Consider the following 1,527-nt stretch of genomic DNA (forward strand, 5'->3'; position numbering starts at 1 on the left):
TCATCCCCGGTTGGGGCACCGGGAGAACCGGGCTGGGGGTCCCCGGCACCCGCCCGAGCCTGAGCGCAGAGCGGGGGAGCGGCGGGGGGCTCCAGCGCCGCCAGGCACACCCGGTACGGGGCTCGGGGCTGCAGCGCCCGCACCACGTACTCYCCCCGTTCTCCCCGCACCAACGTTTCGGTCACCGCTCCACCGCCGGGACGGAGCCAACTCAACCTCAGCGACGCCCCGGGAGGAGCCGGTGGCCACCGCACCCTCAGCGCTCCACCGGGAGCTGCTTGAACCCACAACCCCGGCGCGGCGGCGGCGGCGCCTCCCGGAGAAGAAGCGCCCGCCGCTCCGTTCGACGCCGCCGGCGACACGGCGGCCACACCGGGGACCGTCCCCGCACCCGCAGCAGCACCACCACCGCCACCACCACCGCCCCCTCCCCCGGCGGGGGTCTCGCAGGCGTCCATCTCAGCCCGCAGCTCGCCCACCGGCAGCCCCCTCAGCCTCGCCGGCGCCTGGCACAGCAACCCCCGCACCTCCAAGCGCGGCGGGGCGCGGCGGCGCAGCCAGTCCCGCAGCCAGGCCAGGTTACAACCGCAGAACCAAGGGTTGTTCCGCAGCCCCAGGTGGCTCAGGCTGCCCAGATCGTCGAAGAGCCCTCTGGGCAGCGTGGTCAGGTTGTTGTCCGACAGGTCCAGCCGTTCCAACGCCCTCATCCTGGCCAAAGCTCCGGCCGGAACGTGGCTGATGGCGTTGGCGGCCAGCGACAGCCGCCGCAGCCGCGCTCGGGGCAAATTCGCCGGCGGCGCCGCCAGCGCGTTTCGACCCAGCGARAGCTCGCTGAGGTTGCCCAAACGGCTGAAGGTGTCGTCTGCCATGCGTTGGTTCGCCAGAAGGTTCCCGTCCAGCACCAGGCGCCGCAGCGCCGGCAGCCCCTCGAAAGCTCGCAGCGGGATGGTGTGGATGCGGTTATCGTCCAAGCGCAGCTCCTCCAGCGCCGGCGGCAGCCCCGCGGGGACGCTGCTCAGGTGGTTRCGGGATAAAAACAAAAGCCGCAACCGGCGATTCTCGGCGAACGCGTCCTCCTCGATGCCGGCCGCCGACACCGAGTTATCATCCAGGTGAAGGCGTTCGAGAAGCGGCGCTCTGGCCAGAGCCCGGCGGCACAAACCGCGCACGTTGTTCTCCTGAAGGTGCAGCTCCCGCAGCGCCGGMGGAAGGTGAGCGGGGAGCTGCTCCAGAGCGTTGGCGTACAGGTAAAGCACCCGCAGCGCCGGTAGCCGGCCCAGGCGAGCCGGGATCCCCGCGTCGCCGATGCGGTTGTTTTGTAGGAAMAGCGTGGTGGCCCCGGGCGGGAGCCCCTCGGGTACCGCCGTCAGCCCGCGGTCGTTGCAGTAAACGCGGCCGCCCGAGCAGCGGCAAACGGACGGGCAGGCGGTGGCCACGGTGGCCAGCAGGGTCAGGGTGGTGGTGGCCACGGCGGTGAGAAGAGGTGGTGGCGGTGGTGGCCACCGCCGAGGTGAGCGGGGTAGGGGA

At 72.0% G+C, this 1,527-nt stretch overlaps 1 protein-coding gene across 1 annotated transcript; it reads right to left on the reverse strand.

Annotated features, from left to right (window-relative positions):
- Positions 1 to 5: 5 nt before the first annotated feature.
- LOC130588552 (leucine-rich repeat transmembrane protein FLRT1-like) lies at positions 6 to 1,523 on the reverse strand (the record flags this gene model as incomplete). Its single annotated transcript, XM_057389462.1, has 1 exon — positions 6 to 1,523. A coding segment is annotated over one exon (1,518 nt), but the record flags the coding sequence as incomplete, so codon positions are not given.
- Positions 1,524 to 1,527: the final 4 nt, after the last annotated feature.

Source organism: Malurus melanocephalus, unplaced genomic scaffold (assembly GCF_030028575.1).
Source record: "Malurus melanocephalus ecotype Western Australia unplaced genomic scaffold, MMel_1.1 scaffold_6393, whole genome shotgun sequence".
Lineage (NCBI taxonomy): Eukaryota > Metazoa > Chordata > Aves > Passeriformes > Maluridae > Malurus > Malurus melanocephalus.